The 22,211-nt window shown below is 56.2% G+C and overlaps 8 protein-coding genes across 8 annotated transcripts; 4 read left to right on the forward strand and 4 right to left on the reverse strand.

Moving 5' to 3' along the window:
* Positions 1-59: 59 nt before the first annotated feature.
* Positions 60-3,185, reverse strand: PHSY_005238 (hypothetical protein; the record flags this gene model as incomplete). Its single annotated transcript, XM_012335849.1, has 1 exon — positions 60-3,185. One exon carries the CDS (start codon positions 3,183-3,185, stop codon positions 60-62), a length of 3,126 nt encoding a protein of 1,041 aa, XP_012191239.1.
* A 924-nt stretch (positions 3,186-4,109) lies between these two features.
* Positions 4,110-5,936, reverse strand: PHSY_005239 (hypothetical protein; the record flags this gene model as incomplete). Its single annotated transcript, XM_012335850.1, has 1 exon — positions 4,110-5,936. The coding sequence occupies one exon, from the start codon at positions 5,934-5,936 to the stop codon at positions 4,110-4,112; it is 1,827 nt and encodes a 608-aa protein (XP_012191240.1).
* A 3,442-nt stretch (positions 5,937-9,378) lies between these two features.
* On the forward strand, positions 9,379-9,696 carry PHSY_005240 (pre-mRNA splicing factor; the record flags this gene model as incomplete). The annotated part of the gene is made up of 1 exon (XM_012335851.1): positions 9,379-9,696. The coding sequence occupies one exon, from the start codon at positions 9,379-9,381 to the stop codon at positions 9,694-9,696; it is 318 nt and encodes a 105-aa protein (XP_012191241.1).
* A 2,623-nt stretch (positions 9,697-12,319) lies between these two features.
* On the forward strand, positions 12,320-13,819 carry PHSY_005241 (C6 transcription factor; the record flags this gene model as incomplete). Its single annotated transcript, XM_012335852.1, has 1 exon — positions 12,320-13,819. The coding sequence occupies one exon, from the start codon at positions 12,320-12,322 to the stop codon at positions 13,817-13,819; it is 1,500 nt and encodes a 499-aa protein (XP_012191242.1).
* Positions 13,820-14,140: 321 nt separating this feature from the next.
* Positions 14,141-16,441, reverse strand: PHSY_005242 (glycoside hydrolase; the record flags this gene model as incomplete). Its single annotated transcript, XM_012335853.1, has 2 exons — positions 14,141-15,966; positions 16,402-16,441. The coding sequence occupies 2 exons, from the start codon at positions 16,439-16,441 to the stop codon at positions 14,141-14,143; spliced, it is 1,866 nt and encodes a 621-aa protein (XP_012191243.1).
* Positions 16,442-16,679: 238 nt separating this feature from the next.
* On the reverse strand, positions 16,680-17,558 carry PHSY_005243 (leucine-rich repeat-containing protein 40; the record flags this gene model as incomplete). Its single annotated transcript, XM_012335854.1, has 1 exon — positions 16,680-17,558. The coding sequence occupies one exon, from the start codon at positions 17,556-17,558 to the stop codon at positions 16,680-16,682; it is 879 nt and encodes a 292-aa protein (XP_012191244.1).
* Positions 17,559-17,951: 393 nt separating this feature from the next.
* On the forward strand, positions 17,952-19,808 carry PHSY_005244 (potential tRNA methyltransferase; the record flags this gene model as incomplete). The annotated part of the gene is made up of 1 exon (XM_012335855.1): positions 17,952-19,808. One exon carries the CDS (start codon positions 17,952-17,954, stop codon positions 19,806-19,808), a length of 1,857 nt encoding a protein of 618 aa, XP_012191245.1.
* Positions 19,809-20,090: 282 nt separating this feature from the next.
* On the forward strand, positions 20,091-21,962 carry PHSY_005245 (hypothetical protein; the record flags this gene model as incomplete). Its single annotated transcript, XM_012335856.1, has 1 exon — positions 20,091-21,962. One exon carries the CDS (start codon positions 20,091-20,093, stop codon positions 21,960-21,962), a length of 1,872 nt encoding a protein of 623 aa, XP_012191246.1.
* Positions 21,963-22,211: the final 249 nt, after the last annotated feature.

Genomic DNA, 22,211 nt, shown 5'->3' on the forward strand with positions numbered 1-22,211 from the left:
TGTACCATCACGATCCAACGCAATTACATTGACTCTCTGCATTGCACCATCTCCTCCTGCTACAAATCATCCGCCTTCGTCGGCTGTCCACTGGTCAAGTTCATCAGAATTGCCGCATCCCTGGCGGTCAACTGTTCCGGATTCGGCCTCGCCTTTGCCCTCTGCGTCCTTGCCCTGCTCGTCGGGCTGGGCGGTCTCGGCGGCGGGTTCATCTTCTGCGCCTCCTTCAAACTGATCGTCGCATTGTTGTAACTCGAGATCACCGGGAAACTGTGATCCCTGCCGATCGTGCTCTTCATCAGCGCCTTCATCCACTCCCTCACCAGGATCGGATCTTCGCTGCTAAAGTAGTGCGGCTTCTCGGTCTCGTGCAGGATCTTGAAGCCGTACTTGCCCGGGTTGGTGTTTTCGTCGGCAATCACTTTGTAGCCTTTCATGTTGACGTAGCCTTTGATCTTTTCGGCACGTGGGTCGCGCAAGATGACCAGATCCGGTCCTTTGAGCGCGAGGTAGCGCGGTTTCCATGAGTTGTACCGCTCGCCCTTCTTCTTGATCCAGCCTTCCAGGTCGACAGGTTGGATGCGAGACATGACGGGTCCATTGGCAGCGGCATCTCCCGCAGCTCCGGCACCAGCAACGCCACCGGCAGCAGCAGAGGGGGGTGCGGCTTGCGCATCAGCTCCGGCAGATCCGATGCTCGTAGGACGCGCGTTGGCCGCCATGCCCATCCCAGGAGTGCCCGGCGTACCCGGGGTGCCCATGATGGTCGCGCCACCCGTCGACTGCCTCTGTCGTCGAGCCGTGTCGCCGTTCGAATCAAAGTGCGGGCTCGAAGTAGGCAGCGAGATCTGCTCTTTGATGTTGGACTGCGACGACTGCGAGCTGATGTTCCTCGAGCTGCGCGCGAAACCAAGTCGCGACAGAGTACCTTTACTGCTGCCCCTGTCATCGTCGTGACCGCTGCTTCCCGGTCCAGCTTGCCTGGGAGGCGGCTTGCGGTTGCGTTGGCCCAGACCAAAGAAGCTCGATCGATTATTCTTTTCCGAAGCGCCCGCTGATCCGGTGGACTCGCGCTTGCGTGGCGAAGTCGGCAGCGCTCCAAGCCTGTCTTCGTTGGCGGCGCCATTGGTGGGCACGTAACGCGGGCTTTGCATGCCGAACTGCGAATGGTTGATGGGTGGAGTCGAGAGAGGGGCATCGCCTGTGCCTCGCCCGAAACCTTCGCTGGGTTGACGAGAGCCGTATCCTTGTCCAGCCGCCTGCTGTGCCTGCCAAGCCGCAACGCCGGCTGCGCCCCCGAAGCCTTGTCCGCCGAAACCCTGCGCAGGCCCGCCAAACGAATCGCGAGGGTCGTCGCGGTAGCTGTCGGGTCGGTTCGAGCTGGGTGCGACACTCTGGTCCAGGCTGGTCTCGGCCATGCGTGCACTGAGGCTGCGTCCATCCGCATTGCTGCTGTTATGCGAGGCAGCATTGTATGGCGAATAGGTAGGCGTTCCAGGCGCGATCATGGCCGGACTGCCGAGACCATCCTGATTGGGTTGCGACACGCCTGGAGTGGTCGCCGTGCCAGGCATCTGCGCGCGAAGCTCCTTGATGCCGTTGGCGACCTGGAAGCGCTTGCCGAACGCGAGGATGTCGATCTCCTTGAGAATGTTGATGTCCATCTCGAGAAGCACGTCACCGGAGATCTCGTGCTCGCGGAATTTGCTGACGACCGCAGCTTCATCCCAACCCTTGGAGCGCGCCCACTCGACGACATGATCGACGTTCCACTCGGTCGGGTCACTTGGCAAATTGCCGGATGCAGCGGCGAGAGGCTTGGAAGCAGCAGCAGCAGCGGCAGAGCCATTCGCGGTAGAGCCTTGGTTCACGTCTTCGCTCGTCGGAGCGGCTATCGAAGTGGCAGCGGTGGCAGTGCCGGTAGCGGCACCGGTGCCCGTCCCGGTCTGGATGCTGTCACCAGCGATGGAACGAACGCTTTCATCGGCGGCCGGCGGGCCATGGTCGATGACAGAAGAGGCGTTGGCGGATCGGTCATGAGATGCCACGCCAGCAAAGGAAGCGGCGACGCCGCCGAGCGCGACAGCTCCGACACCAGCAGCAAGAGCTGGCGCTGGAACGGAGGACGAATTGGCCTGGGTAGCCGCGACGGGTGCAGCGTTTGTATCTGGGGCGACGGAAGGTGTGAAATCATTCGACACGAGCGGTGCGGATGCTGGCGCCGAGACCGCTGCTGGTGTTTCGGTGGACTGTGTTAGGGGTTGCGGTGGGAGAGCCTGATTCTCGACGATCTCTTGCAGGTTGGAAGTGGGCGGCTTGATTTCACGCGCCGTGACACCTTCAGTGGGCGTTGAAGCGAGATTGCCAAAGAGGGGGCTGTGGGTTTTGTCCTGGAAGTCGTCGAGCGGGCCGACGGATCCCTCGCTGTCGCTCTCGTCGCTCATATCCACGCCGGCGATGGGTGCAGACTTGGACTTTTCCTCGGCAGGATCGAGCTCACCTGCGGCCAACTTTGCCTGGCGTTCCTTCTCTTTTTCCAGAAGCAACTCGCGTTGACGTGCCTCCTCTTCCTCAAACTCGCGTTGAGCCTGTGCACGCATGCGTTGCTCCTCCTGCTTTTGGCGTTCTGCATCGCTGGCGAGGTTTTTCTGGGCATTGGCGGCGAGAGCGGCCCGAGTGGCGATGGACCTGGTGGCAAAATCGTCGGATTCGCCGACATGGTCGGATTGGTCGTCTGCGTCGGTTCGCTCGCTGTTGAAAGATGCACGAGATGTATCGGCGGCCGAGTTGACACCGAGAATAGCAGCAGCGCCCGCTGTGCTGCCGTTGACGCTAGGTGGCTTGCGCTCGCTTTGGAACTCGGTGAGGGCATTGTCAATGTCGGCCATGGTGGAATGCATCACGCCAGGCTTGTTGCCGGATGGGAGAGGTGTGCCGAGTGCGTCTGGAGTTGCATTGCCCGATTTCGCACTGAGAGCGAGTTTGCGATCGAGGGTGGTGTAAGTGAAGGGGAAGAGACCGGTATGACCCTTTTCGTTGGTGCCTTGCCACCATCCGTCGCCGTACTCGTCATCCTTTTCTACGACGAGGATGCTCTCGCCAGCCTTGAATGAGACTTCGTCCGGATTCTCTGCTTCAAAGTCGTGAAGCGCCCAAACACGGTCGACCGAGGCTGCAGAGGCCATGTTTGCTAAGCGTCGAGAGCGTTTGGAATGTCGACGCTAACCAGCGACGGGTTTGAGGAGTGGCCTGGCTTGTCAGTATAGGCCCGAACCAAGTGAGGGAGGAGTCGTTCCGTTGCAGCGTGGGACTGACGCTGTTGCCTCGATAGAGAAGGTTGTCGAGCGCAGTCCGGATGGCGACGGGGGGATGAGACCAAGCAGCAGGTCGGAAAGCGTGCGCGGCGGTATCGAAGTCGAATAAGGCACGCCTGGGCGGCTCGTGCTCGAGCTTATCGTGGATCGCAGCTATGGAATCGCCGACAAAATGGAAAAGATTGTGTCCGCGTATGTGTTGCTTGTGTCGCTGAATGGCTCAGAGCAACGGCAGCAGCGATAAAGATGTGATGGCGGAAAGAGAGTGATGGCGTAGACGGATGCAGCGACGACAATTGAAACTGATGGAATCGGAACTTCGGGAATCCCGTGGCACTAAACCAGTCTCGCTCAGCCAAAACTGATTCTGCTCAGACCGCGCTACGTTGCCGTCCCGTTGGGAGACGGGAAGACGCACTTTGCCGCCTCATACACACACGCATGCCAAATGCCGTGCCAAAGTACGCGCACGGTCAACGCAGTCTTTTTCTTCTGCAATTCCCAACTTCACCGGTGTTGGGTGCCAAACGTCACGAGCCCGACTAACTTAGAATCTCAACCCAACCCGGCGGACGCTCAAATCTCACAACCGCCATCCGCAAATATGCATCGACGGCGTTCAAATCAGGCAGGCGGCAGATCGCTTGCCCACATTACACATGCTTGCTACGAATCTTCGTTCTTGAAGAGGCTCGCAATTGCAGCAAAGATCACACTTGTCGTAGAACAGAGGAGGCAGCGATTTTCATTGGTGACATCTGAGCATCGCCAGTGCGTAGAAGTACGGTGCGCACATCAAGCGGTGGCAGCACTCGCAGGAGGTGCAGCTGCCTTGGCACGATTGTTCCGTAGACTCCTCAACAGAGCCAGGTTCGACTTGGCACCGCTCGGCTTCTTTGCTGGTGCCATTCCGTGTCGTGGTGTCCAAGGTCCCAACGAGGTATCGCTGTAAAAGTCCATCGGATAGTCTCCGTCGAGAGGCAGATGCTTGTCTTCCGCAGGCACAGCATCGCCACCGTCTCCACCCTGATTTTTTTGCGCGGGGTTCCTGCTCATTCCCAGCCCTTGTACGTCTTCCTGCCATCCTTTCACCTTTTTGACGCTGACAGCTGCCTCGTAGGGACTCAATAGCGGTTTGGCGAACGCCGAACCCCAATCGATCGAAAGGCGTGGGCAGCTGGATTGGATAAAGGCCGAAAGGTGCTCGCCGAACAGCGCCAGCTTTTGCGGGGAGAGCTCGGAGAGCAGGATCGGTACATGAGGGATGGGCGGCGAATGCTCGGCAAGCGAGGCGCTGAGCGACTCGAGCACCCGCAGGCTTCCCTGCCGTCCCAGAGTGCCCAACACCACTCCCCAACCTGAAGGCGTCACCCTGCTCTGCTCTTCGGCCTCGTTCTGCTGCTTCACAATGGAAGACTCGGGATCGAGGTCCATACCGCCCACGCTGTCTTGCGCTAGCCTCACCGCCTCGCCACGCATCTTCCGCATCTCCGCGTGGTCGTACAATTCGCGCACGAAGCGTTTGGTGTACGGATCGTATCGGAATGCAGGAATGCGTGGGTTGGCGATCATGATCGACTCGAGGTGGAAGCGGCCATCGCCAATGTAGACGATCGCATCGATGCCGTCCTTGTCGAGCTTGGGAGATGTACATCCCAGCACCTCGCCAGGACTGAGGGGTTTGACCTGAGGTACCGTCACCTTGTACTCTCCTGAGCTCCACGACTTCCACTTTGCCGCTTGAGAGATGTGCTCGACGGTGCCGTTCGTTGCTGTGCCTGCGGTGAGCAACAGACGATCCGCAGGGGGCTCGCCTGACACAATCTGCCCATCGGCGAGTCGATGCTGCTGCTCTTCTAGCGCTTCGCGTAGTCCGTGAATTGCGTTGATGAACTGCACTGTTCCCACAAGGGCCAGGTGAGTCGGCGGCTGTTTGGCGACCGCAGGCATCGCCTCGCTGAACGCAGCCTCTTGTTCGCCGACCTGAATTCTAGCACGGCCCGCACTTTCATCCACCTCGTTCCTTTTGCCGGCTGCGTTCTGACTTCCTCCCAGGATTTTGTCCCGGAAGTCTTGCCTTTCGCTCGGGAAGTTGGCCCTGATCGTAGCTGCCAAGTGGGCAGGATCGATCGAGATCTCGACAAACACGTACAGAGTCTTGATCGCCGTTTGGTCCACGGGAACCAAGCAGCTGTGTCCGTAGTGAACCAGCATATCGCATCCGAGTGCCATCGCCGTATAGTCGTCCACACAGCACGCACCGTACGTCACGTCACCCATGATGACCGTCGTGGCATCGGTGAAACGCTCCACGATGTCGGCGATGCCCGTCGCCCAGAGTGTGAGACCTTCGGGCATTTGAAGCGCGACACATGTCGCCGAGGCTTTGCGAATGTGGTGGATAGTCTTGTGAATCTCAAAGTTGTAGTTGGAAGGCAGGATAGATGCAATAGCCTGGTTTAACTCGGGGTCGTCGAGGATCTCTGACGGTACGGCATTGGCGATTCGAGGTCGAGACGGACCGGCGTCGTTGCTGCCGCTACCGTTACTATCCCCACTGTTGGCTGGAGCAGCAGCAGCAGCTGTGAATCTCTTGCGTGGATTCTCCGCGTTGCTCTGCATGCCTGGATGCGGTGCCGTCGTGCAGGGCTGGGATGTGGTAGTGTTTGTGTGAAGGTGGTTAGGATGATGAGGACAAGTCAGGGTCCAAATTCAAAACCTTCCAACCTCGCACAAAATCGACATCCGGCTGACAAATCATTAACACACATCGAGCGATAGGCTTAACATCGAAGCTTTTTGAAATGGCCATGACATCCATGATGCTGCGGTTTCTTCTGGACCAGCCATCTCAGAACGCTTTGACGATGCGTGAGCAATTCGGCTGAGGAATCTCAGCCTGTCCAAGTCAGACCAACTACTGTTCTGTGCATCATCGGTGTGCGACGAACATCCTTGGCTGGTCCAGTTCTGAAGAGCAGAAAGGCAGATCGAAGGAAAAGAGAAGGCCACATGACGTCGACGCAACTAGCGCGTCGAGCGTTGCCGAACACGGCAAGCGCGATCCTGTTCGCCTCGGTCCCACCTAGCTCTTGGCGAGGTCGCTTCGTCGCTTCGTCGCTTCATCGCTTGGTCGCCCGCTAGCTCGATAACAAATCGTGAGCTGGAGAACGTTGCGAAAGCCATTCTCGGGATCGGCAAAAACACCGAATTCATGGGCTGACCAGCAGCATTTGCGGTGAAGATCGTTCGATGATGATGCCATGACAGCTAAGTTATCGGCGAGAATCGAGATGGTACCGGCCGTTTGGTCTTGCATCGAGACGGCTGCTGAGACATTGTCACATGCCACTGACACCTTTCTTGCTCGCCATTGATCCCTCTGACGTTAAGGTACCATGCTCTTTGATCCTCGAGAAGATCAATGACCTTGTGGCTTGTGTCGGACTTGGAAACCTATCAATCAAACGAGGTCGATTTCCTCCACCGTATGGCGCACTCGGATTAATTTTGACTGAGATCGAAAGGAAAGCTGACTGCCGTCATGGGACCTTCATTGCTCGTGAGTCGGGATCTGTTTCGATAGTACAGCCAAGGACAGGACTTTGAGAAATGCTATCAGTATATGGGGAGCTCGAGGGTATTGCGTCTGATCCCATTTGTTGGTTCCCATGACGACAAGCAACTGAAACACAAATCTCCCTGCCGAACGAGACACGCCCCGGCGATTGGGACAAAGACATCTTCGCCTCACTCCGTCGGCAGTAGCCTTCGACTTGGATCGGAATAGCAACAAGCAGGAATAAGTCCCATCATCTCGTTGCTTGATTCATCAGCCAGGATTGACATGCCAAGAGCACGCCCGACGGAGTGGGAGCATTTCGCAATGGGGTTGCAAACCGGACTGCCCCGTCAAGATCAAAGCCAAAAATAGCAGCAATGGCCGGCGTTGAGGAAGGGCTAGACACGCAGATCACGGCGACTCACGACCAAACCATCTATCGGCAAGAACGCTTCTCAAAGCAAAAATTTGGCTCTTTCGGCATCTGCCTGAGCAGATCAGGCCCTCGGCGGGCGCAGGGACACATCAAGGTTGGCCGATGGGAAAGAATTGGTCGGCTATACACTTTTTCACCTCCATGCCACCTAGGCACAAATTTTCTCAAGACTGATCTCACGCTTCGGAAATGTACAACGTGTCCGGATCATGCAGAGGTTCACGTTGCTCAGAGCGGACTGATGACCGTTGTCGAGCTTGTGGAATGGTGTGAACCGTCACTGCGAATACGCCTGCTGCAAAGATGTCGCTCGACGGCTTCCCTGTTGAAGGCCGGAAGAAGCTCGGCGAATGCGCGGACAGTTTCTCGGAGCGGGTCGTGACTGTACTTCTGTGAATTTGCTAAAAGTGGGTTGGGCAAGGCTGCAAGTGAGGCGAGTGATTGTATGGCAACCAGGCACTCGTCGGTGTCTCGCGTAGCGGATTACATCTTGACGCGGGGGTAGGGGGCTCATGCGTGAGAGTGAGAACGACGAGGGAATGAACACCTTCGAGGGTGGTGAACGTATCAAAAGTCCGGAGGTGCAGCAACGAGCTACACGTCCGTTAGCAGTGCCCGTTGTTGAACGTTGAGAACGCTGTGCCTGGAACACAACTCTTCTTTGGCATTCACTGCAAATCATGGTCGCAATATGTCGATGCGCCTCGCGTATAGCAAGCGAAAGGGACGTAAAGTATAATAGCTGCCATGCTCACACCATTTGCACGGCAACGATGATGGCGTCGGGAGGCGTATGACGAAGTTCGAATTTTGGTTAGAGAGGCTCTGTAGATGGAGAACGATGTGCTTTTGGTTGCACTCGATCGGCGAAGTTGGCACGCTCTCCAAGCGAGCAAGCCCGGCATAAGGCCACACGAGCGAAAGCGAGCTGTCTACAGAAAGCGTCCGAGGTGGCGACTTTACCTGGCGCCGACGGACCTCGGATAACGTTCACTGCGCGGCGCGGCAGGCGGCATACGAGACGAGCGAGCGACGCAAGATTCGTAATTAAGCGAGTCGTGCCTCTCGCCCATGAGACGGCCAAGACAGCAGAGTCGAATTTCCAAGCAGGCCGCAAATAATGGCCCTGCATCGAGAGTCGAATTTGGCAGCCGCGGTTTTGCAGCAATTTCAAATTGTCGCTTTTCGCTGGACGCCATCCACCGTCAAGACACGCAGGGCTGAGAACGTCCCTCAGCCATCACCAAAACAAGCAAGCCACCCTGTGATATTAGGACTCGGGTAGCCTGTCTTGAGCAATGGCGTTGTCAGCCATACAAGATCATGGCTGGCGACTTGCATGTGATTGTGTTCGTTTGCTTTGCATCGACCTGGTTGTCGGAGTCGACAAAGACGCGTGGCTACAAATATTTTTCAACGCCAGCTGCAACAGAAGAAGCAAAGCAAAATGCGGGGAGGATCGGATCGGCTCTGCAGACTGACTGCAGGGATGCAGCAGCCATGCCAAAGATGTTCAAGCCAAGCACACTAGGCTAGCTTAGCCTTTCCAGATGCAGCTTAGTTCCGGTTAAACCGTGACCTTGTTTGATCCTCCTCGTTTCTCCTTGCCTGGTTGTCTGTGCAGCGCCGCAACGCAGAGACTGGCGCGCATTTGATCCAGGGTGACACGCTCGCAACCCCTCTGTGCTCGAGCGTGCATCGACACTAGAGGAATGTGCAGCGACCCCACATCCGGACGTGCTCGGTAGGCTCATCAGTTACCGTAAGAGAGGTGAGCTAGTAGATGGCTGCTGGCCATCTGATCGGTGTCCACAAATGGTCTTCGTCCCCAGCGCAAACCTCCGTGCCGGCGAGCCAGGTTGCTGGGAGACGTGTCGGCTCCTGCACTGTACAGCCATGATCCGAATCGAATGATTTATGACCTACGCCCGCCTGCAAATGGGGTCCGGCAAACGTAGGAACGAGGACCTCGGAGGAACAGGAGTTTACTGTAATCCTTGAGCTTCGGAGAAGGCCATGCAAGGACATCATCTGATCTAAGCGAGGTGGCGACTCTGGGCACAGGCATGCCGTTCGGAAGGGGAGGTTGCAGCAGACTCGGACAAGATGTCTCAGACCTTGATGTGAAAATGGCGATTCTGATTGGCTCGCAAAGGTCTAGGCAAGAACAGCGGACCCGACGAGGCGGAGGACTGGATGGAAAACCGCAAGCCAAAACGGCGCGGATGCACGCACTTGTTCAAAGCGGAGAGCCAAATTTTGGACAGGAGTTGCGGCCCAAACAGGGACCTGAAACTGGGGTCGAGTTTCGACGAGCATCTTCTGTCGACGTTACGTACAGTTGCAAGCAGGCATCAACGGCTAGCGTTGCCCTTGACCACTAGGACACTTTCCCATGCATGCATGCATGCTGCAAGAAGTATTGCATTTCGTTCAACAATGGGAAAAGATGCGAATTCAGCCTCCGAACGACTCTAAATTCGAACGACTGCACAATTGCAAATTCTCCTCGCTATTTGCCGTGCCTTGCGTCTCTTTTTGCGGGGTGGTTCGGATGTGGTTTGCCGTGTCTTGAGCGACGCACGGAAAAGAAGAAAACGCAGTCGCTCCGTTGTTGGTCTGGTGATGGGCCACTGACAGGTCACAGGTGCAAAGGTTGCCACCGCATAGCAAGTAGTGGACTCCCTTGAGTTCATGCGATCATGAGTGGGCTAAGCAGCAAGAGGAGAAGCGATGGACAGAGAAGGGTCAGAGTGAATCGCACGAGGCTCGCTTGTGCCGGTGCCAGCCATTCCTGCTCGCTCTCTGGAGAAATTACAAATCAGAGTTTGAAATCTAGACGTCAAGTTCGAATTCGCGTTCCTGTGCAACGCGGTCGACATTTTGCAAAAAAAAATAGATTCAATTAATCGAGGAACAACATGGACACCTTGACTGAACCAGCCTGGAAGTGCACGCCTCTCTTCATCGTCGATCTGCAATGTTGCTGTTGTCCTACGTGTGTGTGCGGCTCACAAGCGTTATGGGATGGTCAAGCCTGCGCACATGCACGAAGCAGGCGGAACGACAGAGGTTGCTCGATTATTCGGTGCCGGCTGATCGACCTTGCGGCATTGGGCTACAGTTGCCTCTAAAATAGCGCGAACGAGAAGGTAGCTCATTTGGCCTCATGTCAATCCAATGTTGTGTCGTGTAGTGCGCTGGACGATGCCGAAGCTAGTACACAGAGTAGCGTGAAATGGGAGGCTTGCAATTTCTTGCCTCTAGGAGCAGGGCAGCTGTGAAGGCTTTTGCAATAAAATGTGGCTATAACAGATTTTATTTGTACGAGGCTTGCACAAACAACAGGGCGCTTTTGCCCATCTGATGAGATCGAGTTTCTGAGCAAATGGTCTTAGCTTGCGCTCCCTCTGTATTCGAGCTGCCAGTGATTCGCATAAATAATCTTTCCGTTGCCCAGCTAATCTCGGCTAGCCTTCTCGCATGAGGGCGCGCAGAGACTGGAGCGGTCGTCTCGAGTCACGACCCCGCTCTTTAGTCTGCTTTTGACCCCGCCTTTTTTATTCTATTCATAAAAAGCAGACTCTCCAAGTCTGGCGGTAAGCTGTGCAAGCTCAAGTGCATCGAGCGAGCCTGCCTCTTGCATGCTCTGCGTCACCCATCCGTCCGCGTTTCACCTCTGCTTCGCCCTCGCCTAGTGCTCCTTTCTCCGAACTCGCTCAAATCTCTCCATTTGCGCCACATGACTTTCGCTGCACCGTACTTGCTTAGGGCGGTGCCGTCCGTGACAGAAGTGGCCTAGAGCAGGTACGGATAATGTGCTTCTGCCTTGGTTGGGTGTCACTGAGACCGTTTTTTGCCCTGTCTCCCTCCCAAGAGCCGTCCGTAAGTGCCCTGTTTGCCGCTGGCTGGTCGAGAAGCTTTTCGTCGTCATTGTCGTCAATCACCATCGTGCCGTATAGACCTCTCCTGCTCTGCACCTGACGTTGGCGAGACCCAGACCCTCGACTCAGTCACCGCCCTTTTTCGCCTTGCGTATCTCCCCCACAGACGCTGTGTCACTCTCTTGCGCCCATCTCTTGCCCTTGGCCTCGTCCTTGACCCTGCCATCAGCCTCGTTCCTCCTATGCTGCCTTGACGTGGGCGAAGCCACTCATCGCCTGCCTATCTGAAACCGCACCCTGGCAGACAGGCTCTTTGTTTCGCATTTGCACCCTACATTGGCCTGCAGAGACTGCTTTTCCTCTTCTAGTCTGCGTGGTCACTCAGAGTCTTGCCGTAGCCCCCGAAGCCGACTCTTCCGGCTCCAAAGCTGAACCCAAGTGTTTTGTGCTTCCAACCCGGCTTTTGGCTGCCGAACTTCTGGTGCGCCAATTCCCTCCGCCTCTCTGGTATTGTGCCTCGTCTTCCTTGTCCTCTGATCGACCTTCCTGTCTTACTGTGGATTCGAGGTCGAGGTCTCGCCTTTCTCCGGTGTTTCGAGGCACCAAGCCCACCATCCATCGCTGCTCCCCAGATTCCTGCTGCTTTTTTCTTATAAGCCTTCTGGCTTTGCTGCAACCTTCTTGGTCCATCTCCTGATTCGCCACCTTTTCTTCTCCTCCATCGTCCTCCTGGCTCTCACGTCTATCGTCCAACCACTGCGATCTTCAACCCGGCGCGTACATCACATCTTTCTCTCAACCCAGGCCAGAGCTACGCCACGAACAAGACGTTGACGCCTTCTCCGCCTCTCGCCTCTACACAGTCGTACTCTTCATTCTCTTCCATGGACTGCTAGCATCGTTTCGCCAACCCTTCTCGGACCTATCGAAATCGATCAGACCCGCCAAGCCCTGTAATCCTCCACCCACGGCCTGCTTTGTCTCTTTCTTAGTCGCCATCTAACGCGTTGCCGCTACTCCGCGATCATCTCGATCCCCAGCGAGAACTCTCAGCTCCGTAGCTCTCGACCTTCTCCGGTGCATTGTATTGCGTCTCATCTTTTCAAACATTCCCATCACCAACATGAGCTCCATCAGCAGCGGCAGCAGCAGCACCTCAGGTGCCACGCCCTTCTCTCTGGGTCCCTCAAGCTCTACCTCTCGCAGCCCTTCTGCCGAACCTCCCTTCTCCACCTCTTCCAACAAAAGGCAACGCCGGCTCACGCTCCAAGACATTCATATCCCTGCCGGCTTCGAGATTGCCAAGAACCTCGACGATGTCGGCACCGAGTATCCCTCGGAAGAGAACATCCAGAAGGCTGCCGAAGTGCTCCAATCTCTCCGCGGCCGCATGCCCGACGGCTCAGATGGGCAAGTAGCCGCCTGCGACTATTGCAGACGCCGCAAGATCCGCTGTGATCGCATCAAGCCCACTTGCGGTAGCTGCGTTGCATCAGGCCGAAAGTGCACCACCGAAGACATGCTCCGCAAACGTGGCCCGCCCTCCAAGAAGGAGCGCGCCATCCTCGAAGCTGCCGGCATTATCTTCCGTGGGACCAGGCCACACCGCAGACGCAGGACAGCAACTACATCGCTTGGGTCCGGCGCCGCCAGCAAGCAGCAGGAGCAGCTCCTCCGAAAGGTCAAGGAAGTCGCGGGCACAAGGACTCGCGCCAACTCGACCAACTCTGGCGAGAACGCAGCTGTCACCAGCCTGGCCGACGGTCTGGAAACCGCCACACAGAGCTCCTGGATGGAGATGTTGAGCATCGCCACCCAGTCCGCTAACCCTTTCGCCGATTCGCCGGGCTCTTCGCCTTCTGACATTTCGGCTCAGGATGCCTTCCACGTCGACGCCGGTGCTTGCGACTACATCCTGCCCGTCCAGGTCGACGCGCTACTACCCATGCCTTCGCACAACAACGCACCGTGGGACAATACGTGGGCGACGTTCGGCGCCGACCTTCGCAACAAGTACGCTGGAGGAGCATCGACGGGTGCGACCGAGCTGCCCAACCTGTCGGCTTTCGCTTGCAACGCCAATGTCGACACCAAGGATGGCCTGTTCAGATCACCGCTCTCGTCGTTCGACGCAGGGGCGCTTGACTGGTTGGGCTCCAACATGTCGCCTTCGCTGTACCAAGTCATGTATTCGCAAGGCCCTTCTGCCGGCGGCGCGCCTATGCCCGAGCAGCAGCAGCAGCAGCAGCAGCAGCATCAGCATGATGTTGACATGGCGATGGCTCATGTCGACCCGCAAATGATGGTGCCCTCGTCCCATCCTCACAACCTGCACTTGCACCTGCAGCCGCCGTCGATGCAACACGCACATGCACTGCAATCTTTCGTCAGCTCGCCCACCAGCATTGCCGCTGAGACCGTCGTCTTCCAGAACGCCATGGGTCACTTTTTCCCTAAGCAGCTCTCATCGTCCGCGTCGCTCTCCAACATGTCGTCGTCGTCATCTGCCACCGCTGAAGTGAGCACACCTTCCGAGTTGGACCAGTTCATCTCGATGGGTGATCACCACCCACAAAACGTGAACCAGCAGCACCAGCAGCTGCAGTTTGCTCTTTCTTTTTAACGGTATCCCTTTCCCCCTTTGCTCTCGTTTAATTCGTCCGTAATGGATGTCCCTCTTTTGGTCCTTGCCTTTACCGGTTGTATTTGTTTATCGTTGTCTATGGGACTCTTTCTTGTACATGTAATATGCTTTTCTGTCGGCTCTCGAATACTCGTCGACGCTTTATACCAGGAGAATGCCAAATGCTCGATTTGGAAAATCAGTGGCCATTGTGCGCCTGCGTTTGCAGTGATGACGCTGAGCTAGATGTCTGGATGGGAGGCTGTCGATATGTGTCGCTTTCTCGACCGCTCTGACCGGGGTTGGCACGCAGACTGCGCGCTAGCACTGTCCGAGAAAGCTGCTTTTCGGCCAGGGGTACTTTTCCTGCGGCCATTTGGTCAGGTTCTGATTTCCATACACATCCATGTGGTCCTGTATGTATTTTGCTGTTGGATGGTCCGCCGGATCACAGCTGATCCTGTCCTCCTGTCCGTCTCGTTGATAAACGCGAATGTAGTCGACCTTCATCGCCGCTGGGAACTCGATGTCCGCCCACTGGATCTTCTGAAATCCGTCCGAAAGCGCAAGGTTGATGACCAACGCCATGGGTTCTGTCGGGATGATCCTCTGACCGATCTCTGTCGCTGGATTCGGCCTCAGACTCGCACCTTGCAACGTCCACGTAGCCTGGCCGTCGACGAACCAAGTGATCGATCCACCACCGTCGCCGTTCCAGTCCGGATCGTACTGTACGCCCATCTTGACCGGTGTACCTCCTGACAGCGCGTACGCTGTATCTGGGATGGGGTGCACTCCAGAGACAGGTTCCTGGTACACCCCGCCGGTGTACGAGTTGAACTGCGTATCTGTGCTCCACAGCGTGGCTGATGAGGGAGATTGATCCCAAGTGTAGTTGGCATCGAACGGAGCGATTTGGAACGATTGACTTGCTCCACCGTGACCGGCATTGACCTGAGTCTCAAACACATCGATCTCCGGACTGCTCCTTCCGACTCCAACGTTCGGACCGGGGTGATCTTCATTTGCGCATGTGCAGGCAGAACACCTTTGACCTTCCAAAAAACTGATCTTGTGATCGTAATTTTTGCTGTACAGCCCATGAGCGTTCACCGCTGCTTCCGGTGCCGTCTTGTTGGCATACGTCTGGTTGGGCATGGTGCCCACGTCGCAGCTGGAATAGCTGTACGGCCACATCCCTTGAGTGGTCCCGGCGTAACCTGCTCTACCTAGGTTTCCGAGGAGCCAGATTGCCGGCCAGAACCCTTGCATCGTGTGACTCCCGGGTAGGATGACGGATGTCTCGATGTATCCACCTTGAAAACAGAACTTGTTCCAGCTTTGCAGCAGCATTCCACTTTGGAAGTTCAGATTGTGAGTGGGATGCTCGGTGAGCCAGATGTTGAGGAAGCCGTGCGAGGTGTTGACTGCTTCGGGCGAGTACCACTCGAAGTCGCCGGTGACCCAGTAGTTCAGATCTACGGCTTGCCAGAATGGATCGTCCCCTGGCCAGAAAGTTCTTCCGGGGACTTCGAACTCGTCGCTGAAGACGAGGTGGTAGGAGGAATTGTCCAACGGGTTGGTCCAGCGACGCGACGGGGCGGGGGTATCTGCGTCGATGAGCGAGAAGAGCGGTAAAACGGGAACCTGACCGCTACCGTTGGTTCCACCGAGTCCGAAGAAGGAAGAAGACTTGTGATCGCTGTTCGGTGCTAGAAAGTGGTACAGGATGGGATACCCTGCAAAAAGCATCAAGAGGGATGAGACGAGGATGACAAGGGATCCTAGGTTGAAGACACCGCGAAGACTGATCTTGAAGTAAGAGCTATACTTTCGACGACGCTCGACTCCGGGAACGTGCAGCCAGTCGTCGTCGTCCGGTCCGCATTCGTACAACCAAGTTCTAGTATCCCCTTGCTTGGAGAGGTTATCGGCGACCGAGGATTGGGCTTCCGGACGAAGCTGTGTTGCGGATCTAGAACGCGATGGTGACGTTTTGTGGTACAAGTGTTTGAGAAGAGATGACGAGCTTGTGTTGATGCTGCCGGCCGATTCGGAGGAGTAGTCCGTGGTAATAGGAGGACGACGGGAGAGTGCAGTTGGATCGGTCAAGAGACGCGGCAGACGGTTGTTGCGGGATCGGTCTACTGGAGACGTCAAGGTGGTTTCTGAGGTCATGGTAAATTGATGCCTTTCTACGTCACCAGCAGTCGCGCTGATCGAGCACAAGACGACGGTCGGAAACACTTGGGGAGAGCAACACTACAAGTAGGTGGCGAATGACAATGTAGCATACGACGTCTTTACAAAGAACGATGCCATCCTCTCGATCCTTGCGGGGAGCGACGGTCGACGCCACGTACCCACTTGCCACCATTGCCCAAGTGAACGATGGGCGGGAACCACATTACATATTGTTTGCCGTGACCGTCCAACCAAAGTGATGTGGGTCGAGTAATCTGCACCCACACCAAACGAGATTCGTGGAACCCCAGCGGAGCCAACGTAGTGCACTGGGTATCGAGGCAGAGGAGGTCAAAGCACCCCACGAAGTGAAGTGTAGGACCCCTGACTCTTCATACCTGCCGTGATGGGTTCGGGACGCTTGCGAGGCTCAAACATCTGCACAGTGAGACTTCCAAGGATGTACGAACTGCCCACGCAATCATGAGATGCTGTCGAGCCCGAGCGCGATAGATTTGCAGCTCACTACTGTACTGGGGAAGATCTGAGCGCAACTGCGAGAAACGCACACACGATGGCAATTCGGCTGACTCTCAAGAGTGCCCTGAAGTCGAGATGCGTGATTTTATTAGATGAGTGACAGTACAAATACACAATGTTCGGAAGAAGACGAAAGCTAATCGTTTCTCGCTCGCTTGGTGTGGTATGCATCATCAGCGTCGAGCAGCTCGCGCTCGACACTCGAGGGTCTAGGCCGCTTCACAGCTGACGAAGTAGACGAAGAAGGCAGAGGTGGAGTTGATTGAGGATATCTTGGATGTGCGTCCGACCTGGAAGGCGAGGAATGAGGTTCGTGCGGGTGCGATGCATGCGATGTCGACATGGAGGTCCGTGGATATGGTGGTGGTGATTGAGAGCCAGCTGGACGATACGATGCCGATGCGTGAGTGTCTCTGTGAACGGAACCTCGTCGGGATCCGTCCGAAGCAGCATACTGGTCTTCACCCCTATGCAGGTCCACGCTGATCCTTCTCGTTCCAACAGCCGGCGGCGGCGGAGGTGAAGCATAACTCCTGTTCATACCGCTACCAAACGAACGATAGCTCGGCTCTGCATACCTAGCCGAATACGGCACGTACTCTTCCGCTCCCTCGTAGCCTCCCCGCGATGCTCTTGCCTCATATACACCATGGTCCCTGTCCCTCCTAGCCAACGAGCTTGCACGACGTCTCGCCGCTTCGGCCGCAGCTACAGCCGCTGCAGCTTCGCGTTCGAGTTCGAGCGCATGGTCGCGATGCGATTGTTCGATCTGTGCACGCTGCACGCGTTTGGAGGCGACAGCATCCAGGAGGTAGTCGAGCTCTTCGCGGAGCTTCTGTTGCTTGGCTGTTGCTTTGGTGACGTTGGCCTTGAGATCGGTGTGGTCGGTGGAGACGCGGTCGTACTTGTCCTTGGATTTGAGAAAGAGCGACTTGTAGTCGGTGGACGGGTTGGCACCGCGCGATTTGCGAGTGGGAGGAGCAGCGGATGCCGATGCACTGGCTACGTCGGACATGATGATCGGGATGTGCCGAGTAGAGTCAGACTCGTTCACACGCTGGAAGAATCGAAGAGAAGAAGAAGGGAGAGGTGGATGATGTTCAGGGTCTTGCTTGATCGCGATCGAAGCTCAGTCTCGACAAGAATACGCATGCACAGATCAGCATTTTCTGCTTGATGTTACATCACATCTTTGAATGAGAACGATCTATTTCCAACCCGAAATCCGCGTTGAAATTGAACTCTTTCTCCAAAAAGTTGAGAAGAAAAGAAGAAAAAGTGGAGCGTAAATCGAGTTAAGATGGTTGAAAATGGCGAACTTTCGGTTGGCTGGTTGTCCAACATCAAACACCACCAACACCATCATACCCACCACTGCTCAGGCTGTAGCGCATCGAGTGCACGCTAGATGCCGATTCGACCTCTACCGATATATCGACAAGTCACATCCGTAATCACTAGAGCCCGTCATCTTTCACCCCCAAACTTTATCCAGCTATTTGCTCTCAGCTCGATCTTACCACAACCAAGGATACCACTAGCCATAATGTCGACCGCCGTCCCGTCCTCGCCTGAGCTACCACCGGCCAAGCGCGCTCGCTCACGCTCTCCAGAGCAGAGGTCGGAGTCCGGAATCAACGGTGCTGCCTCAACATCATCGACCTCTGTTGCTGCTGCCTCCGCCCCACTCTCCGCTCAAGACAAGCAGGCTCGCAAAGCTGAAGCCCGTCGATTGCGTCAAAAGCGCAAGGACTATGCGAAACAGCTCACAAAGACAGGTCGCGAGCCCATCGAATTCGATATCGAAGATCTGCTCGGCGTCCGCAAGGTCACCGACATCCTCTCGGAAGGTATCGAGTATCAGCACAAGTTCGAACGTGGCACCCGCCTCACCTTGCACATCGAGCGTCTCGATGCACACGGTGATGGTCTCGCTGTCGCTCCGGAACGCGACTGGGTCATCGCTGTACCGCATACTCTGCCTGGAGAGAAAGTCACCGCCGAGATCACAGCCAACGAAAGACTTTACTCGAAAGCAAAGGTGGTGGAAGTGCTCGAAGACAGCGCCACGAGGAACAATGAGCTGGTGCGCTGCAAGTACTTTGGTGACTGCGGCGGTTGTCAGTATCAGATGATCGACTATGCGCAGCAGCTCGAAATCAAGCGCGGTGTCGTTGAAAGGGCCTTTGCACGCTTCTCTGGGCTCGACTCGGCCCTGTTACCCAAAGTGCTGCCGACAATTGCATCTCCAAGCCAGTACAACTATCGAACCAAGCTCACACCCCACTTTGAGCTCCCCTACGAGCTGCGACGAGGCAGGAGGTCTGGCATTCGCAACGATGCTAATGGCAACGGCGCACCAGGCGATGACAAGCCACAGTACTCGGTACCTATCGGCTTCGACTGCATCGGAACAAAGAGAGTCATGGACATTGAAGAGTGCCCCATCGCTACAAGGACGATCAATAAAGGGCTACCCAGCGCCAAGCAGAAAGTGGTTGACACGATCGAGTCGTTCAAAAACGGAGCCACCATCTTGCTTCGCGACTCTTTGCGCACATACGACAGCTTTGCTGAGGATCTTCTCGTCACTCAAGCTCCCTCCGCCAACGGTCAAGTGGAAAAGGATCTCGACACCGAGGTCGTCACCGATCACAAAGCTACCGTCAAGGAGCGAGTGCTTACCACCAAGTTCGAGTCGCCAGCAGGCACCTTCTTTCAGAACAACCGCAGCATCCTCCCGAGCTTGCTCGACTACGTACGTGACGCAATCACCACGTCTTCCACCGCTACCAGCGACGACGCGGCTCAAGACCAATACCTGGTCGATGCCTACTGCGGCTCTGGTCTGTTCAGTCTCTGCCTCGCCACTCTCTTCCGCGAAGTGTCCGGAGTCGAGATCTCATCTGAATCCATCAAGTACGCCACCAAGAATGCAGAGCTCAACGGCATCACCAATGCCAAGTTCCTCGCTGGCAACGCAGAGGACATCTTCGCCAAGATCGAGTACCCTGCGGACAAGACCACCGTCATCATCGACCCCCCTAGGAGAGGATGCGACGAGGAGTTCATTCGACAGCTTGTCAACTTGGGTCCTAAGCACATCGTTTATGTGTCGTGCAATGTGCACACCCAGGCGAGAGATGTCGGGCAGCTGATTGACAGGGACGCGAGGTACAAGATCAAGAGCATCCGTGGGGCTGATCTGTTCCCTCAGACGCATCATGTCGAAGGCGTGGCTGTTCTCGAGCGCCAAGAGGCGTGAACGAGCCTGCCTTTTGTGTAGACTTCAGGCAATGTATGATGCCTTCTCTATCTTCCTGCTTGTGTGTTAGTGTGGGACCGTGTCAATGTCTATGTGAGAGCTGGTGCTCCTCACCATCTATGTTTCCAATTGCACGAGCAGCATCGGAACTCGGAAGTGATTTTTGTGTGGAGTGAAAGCCGAAAATTTCGGGCAGAAGACAGGCGAAACACCAAAAAAGTTGTTGGATCTGTACGACTTCCTTTGGTCCCAACACCATCATCATTCTCCTTCACTTCGACAATGGCGTCCGCTCTGAGTCAATCCGTAAGGCGGCTCAGATACGTCGCTTCTGCAGCTGTTGGTCCTTCCCGAGTCAGCACATCGTATGCGACTAGTCGAAGCCTCTCGGCCAGCACGCGACGACTCGATGACCAGAAGCCAGGACCCCCGTCATCGTCGGACGAAGCTTCCAGTTCTACCTCTTCAGGCGGATCATCGACCCCAGCAAACGATGTGAATCAGGATGCAGCCTACAAGCCGCCGGCTTCGGCTACTCAAGGTTGGCCCTTCGACTCTGCCGCTTCGTCCGGAACTGATGGATCAGCACCCTCGACCTCAAGCAATCCATCCTCTTCTTCCTCAAGCAGCTCTGATCACAATCCGTACAAAGGTCTGTTTGACGGAAGCGATCCGTTCCCCACAGTCTCACCTCCGAAGCTCGGCACCAATACATCTTCGTTTGATCCCTCATCATCATCAGACAAAGCCTCCTGGCTCTCTGACCAGCTCGACTCGCTCACCACATCACCCAGAACGCCACGCTCCACCAATCGCCCCACACCATCCTCTCCCGACGAACGCAAGAAACACCTCATCCCGCGGTCCGTCCTATTCGCGGACTCGGAAAGCACCCGCCAATCCGACGACTTCAAGCCGCGCAAGACCTCCCCCTCTGCCACACGCAAACGTTTCGATCGAACCCCCTTGACCCAGCAGGAAGCGAATGCCTTCATGTCTCTTCTCAACCAAGCACTCGCCGGCACCTCCTCTTCCTCCGCTGCAACCTCTTCCTCCACTTCTCCGCTAGGCTCGTCCAGCACGAGCAATGACCATACACCGTTCGGAAGCTACACCTCGCTCATCTCGAATCCCAAGACGCAATCCGGAAGTCGAGCCCTACTGCAAGCCTTCGCCAAACGGAACCGACTGAAGCGCTTCGAGGATGCCCGTGCCCAGCGAGCGAAGCGATTCGTTCGCGAGGGACTCGCTGCCCAGATCGACCCTCTGCAGCTGGAAGCAGGGATCGACGAGGCACGAGAAGCCTTGGGAACGTGTGAGAACCTAGCCGCGGTGTTGGAGTGGACGAAGCGCGAGGTGTGGGGAATCCCTCCCCTCATCACCACCCAAAACTCAGAGCTCGACTCGCAACCCCAGCCTTCGCCAAAGTACGGCAAGGACACGGCGTTCTACGCCTCCGCTCTGCACCTCGTCTTCCTCGCCATCCGAGATCGCTACCGTTCACCACGCGTCGCCCTTTCGATCACGCGCACCACCCGCTCGCTCGGCATCGAAAGCTACGTCCTCGGAATGACCGGTTCGCTGTACAACGAAGTGCTCAAAACCCAGTGGGACTGGCTGGGCGATCTACCCGGTGTCGTATCTACATTGAGGCAGGCGCGAGAGACTGGGATTCTATCTGCTCCGGTGAAAACCTCCGCGGCGGTGCCGCGGACAGAGCAAGCTGGGGTGAAGGTTGGATATGCGACGAGCGAGGATGAGACGATTCGAGAAACGGTGGATCGGATCGCGAATGACGTCAGGAAGTACGTGCTGGATCAACAGCTGTCGTTGGCACGGGAGGATGTGCTGTCAGGTGCGCAGAGGATGAGGGACTGGAGTCAAAAGTGGCTGCTGGAGAATGCGGAGGAGGCGACGAATTTGGCAGGACAGCCGTTCAGGACCATGTACAAGCACAGGGGTAGATTCGAGAGGGACGAGGAGCACGAGGAGCAAGGGAGGAACGATAGAGGCACGGGTGGGATGGGAAGGTTCAGCGGTGGGAGTGAGAGACGATCGTTCGGGAATCGAGGTGAGGGTGGAAGGCTTTCGAACGAGGCGACGTTTGGGTCGAGATCGGGCGGCTTCAAGACGAGGAGTTTTGATCAGGTGTAGCTGCACCAGATACTGTATCGTTGAATCGAACTATCTTCGATCCATCTCTTGATGAAAACACAGTCGGCACAGACGTGAGAGCGAGAAGTGAGAAAGAAGAGACTGTGAATTGCGATCCGTATGCGAATTGGAGAGGACGAAAGCTAGATTAAGACGAAGACGAACAAGAAACATGCAAACTAAGAGGGGTCTGACCACGACCCACCATCGAAAACAACAAACTCTGGCAAGAATCGTCTTCGACGCCAA

The sequence above is a fragment of the Pseudozyma hubeiensis genome (assembly GCF_000403515.1).
Source record: "Pseudozyma hubeiensis SY62 DNA, scaffold: PHS47, whole genome shotgun sequence".
NCBI lineage: Eukaryota > Fungi > Basidiomycota > Ustilaginomycetes > Ustilaginales > Ustilaginaceae > Pseudozyma > Pseudozyma hubeiensis.